At 37.6% G+C, this 2,688-nt stretch overlaps 1 protein-coding gene across 4 annotated transcripts in view; it reads left to right on the plus strand.

The window, feature by feature from the left end:
- The window catches only part of LOC145284743 (C-Maf-inducing protein-like), a 253,027-nt gene extending 252,035 nt beyond the window's left edge, over window positions 1-992 (plus strand). Inside the window, exon 19 of one of the 4 annotated variants that reach the window (XM_080133790.1) lies at window positions 676-992. In XM_080133790.1, coding sequence (XP_079989916.1) covers window positions 676-926 — 251 coding nt within the window. In that variant the 3' untranslated portion in view covers window positions 927-992. The remainder of the gene's footprint in view (window positions 1-675) is intronic. The other 3 variants (XM_080133730.1, XM_080133965.1, XM_080133872.1) reach the window with 3 other exon arrangements.
- Window positions 993-2,688: the final 1,696 nt, after the last annotated feature.

Consider the following 2,688-nt stretch of genomic DNA (forward strand, 5'->3'; position numbering starts at 1 on the left):
TGTTGGGAAGCAATTCTCCTTAAGACCACGCTTAAACAACTTCATAAGTATGGGGGCTAGTTCTGGTTGAAGCTTAAATTACAATCCTCTCACTACAAATGTTTCAGTTCTTTTTAGAAAAAAGATATACAAATATGTAGCCAATATTTGTATAAATAAAGGAATTTATTTTTATATATATATATATATATATATATATATATAGTTATCCACATACAGTACTGTTTCACGGCTCATCAATGCGGCTAAACAGGCAACTGCCTCAAGCTAGAATCGAAATCCGACCGCCCAAATGACGGTCAAGGCTTCTTACCATTACGCTATACGGCTGCTGTAAGGGTAATGAATTTAACGATGCTTGACATCGTCCAAATGCCTCTGCTCGATTTGTTTACACAAAGAGTGTCGCTTAATAGGCTAATGGAAGTTTGTATATCACTTCCCAATATGCTCAACTCAAGATAAGGAGCATTTTAGTTAGCCACATGCAGTACTGTTTCACAGCTCATCAGTGTGGTTAGGCGGGCAACTGCCTTAAGCCAGAATCGAAACCCAACAGCCCATATATACTTTTTGTTTAGTTTTTATATAATTTATTTTATCTCTAAACAATGGAGTCTTTATTTTTCTATTTTCATTCTTTCAAAGACTTATTTGTTTTTCTTGATCTTTCAGCCTTGAAGAATCTACGAAAGCTGAATTTAAACAGTACCAGCCTCACAGCTCTGACATTTGAGGGGCTTAAGGTAAGTTGTCGAACAGCTAAAAATAACAGCCCTGTCGGTGGGGCATTAGAATACGCCGACTGCCCCCCTGCAGAGCATAAAAGTCCCTCAATGGGGCCACCTGTTGACCGTGGGTGGCATCCCGTAAGGCTTACGAATGGAATCCTGGTGGTTGAGCAGATCATGTCTAGGGTATTTTAAGGACATGAGATGCAACACACCTCTTTGGCCCTTACTTAAGCTAAGATGGGCGGTTGGATAGGCCCAATCCAATCAATCGGTTGGTCATGCCTAGCCCTAAATCAGACAGACATAACAAGAAAATATGCTCGCACTTTCCACACTATACAATAAACTGATTTAGTAAGCAGTGGCTGGAGGGCCGATCAACTTGCTGAATAATGGACTAAACACGACTGAAAAACTAAAATTCTTACTGAAAACGAGGCTTTCAGAAAGAAATTGAAGAACTGCAGGTGCTTGAATCCACCAGCAAGATGAGTATATTTTTCCTGTATCCCTGTTGAGTTGGGGCGAATGGGTATCCCTCCCAACACTTCCCGAGGCGGGTGGGGAGCAGGAAAAATGAAACAAACCAAATATATTAATGGAAACCAGAAAGCCTCAAAAAAGAAACCACACCAAAGTATCTGATGTCAGTAGTTCTGACTCTGAAACAGAGCTTCATCAAAAAAACCATAATGTTCCCTGCTTCATAGTTATAGAAGCAACTGAAAGGGAACCAATAACCAAAATATCTCCATTCAAAATTGAAAAAATTCTATCTAGCATCAAACCTAAAATGGTAAAAAAACAAAATGGTACATCACTTCTTGAAGTAGAAAACCAAAAATATGCTGTTGAAATTTCCAAATGGAGACGTTTTAACAATCAAAAAGTTAAAATTTACCCTCACAAATCTCTGAACGTTAGCAAAGGCATAATCAGGAGTACTGAATTATCACTGTGCCCTTTAGAAGAAATTCAGACTAACCTACAAAAACAAAATGTCACTGACTTTAAGAGTCCAAATTAATAAACTTGGTGAGATAATAAAATCAAATACTTACATTTTAACATTCAATACTTATCAAATCCCAAACAAAATTAAAATAGGACATGAAATGGTAAACGTCGAACACTACATACCAAACCCACTCAGGTGTTACAATTGCCAGAGATACGGATTAGCTCTCGGTGCTTTTAGAACGTCCCCAGTTGAAAACCTCCATGCAGAGGCCAACGAAATCCCTATAAATATAAGGAGTCAAAAACTGGGTGCACAATATTACACTAAATTAAAAGCACAACGAAATAATCCAGCATACGAAGCTACATTAAATAAGAGATATAAAGAGGCATTTGAAGCAAAAAGAATGGATATAAAGCCCTTTATTCTTAGAATGAAAGCAATACTGCAGGAATCAGAAATGACTGAAAATATCCAAGAACATATACTACCTAAAACCCCACCTTGGATACTCAAAAAACCAAAAGTAATCTTAAACTTAAATGAGCTCCCAAAAGTGAAAACCCACCCTAATATCTACCAAGAAAAAGTCTGATATTCTCCCAAAATATCCAGACCATCTACCTATTTTCACCGATGGCTCTAAAGACCATAATAGCCGCATGTGCTGCCGTGTCGAATGAAAAAACTCTTAAAAAAGCTCTTCCAGGAGAAAGCTCTTGTTTTACTGCCGAAATACGTGCCATCGACCTCGCACTCAACATTCTAGAAAAACATGAACATAGGAAATTCCTAATTCTTTCAGATTCACTTTCCGTTTTAACATCTCTGAATGACAAAAAACTTGAAAACCCCCTAATCATCAAACTAACAAACAATTGACTCATTATCTGAACACAAAGAAATATTTATATGTTGGATCCCAAGTCACATTGGGAATAGAGGAAACGAAAGAGCCGACTTAGTGGCCAAATCAGCTCTAAACTTAAAACC

Source organism: Euprymna scolopes, chromosome 1, assembly GCF_053919585.1.
Source record: "Euprymna scolopes isolate OS-2025 chromosome 1, ASM5391958v1, whole genome shotgun sequence".
In the NCBI taxonomy this organism is placed as follows: Eukaryota; Metazoa; Mollusca; class Cephalopoda; order Sepiida; family Sepiolidae; genus Euprymna; species Euprymna scolopes.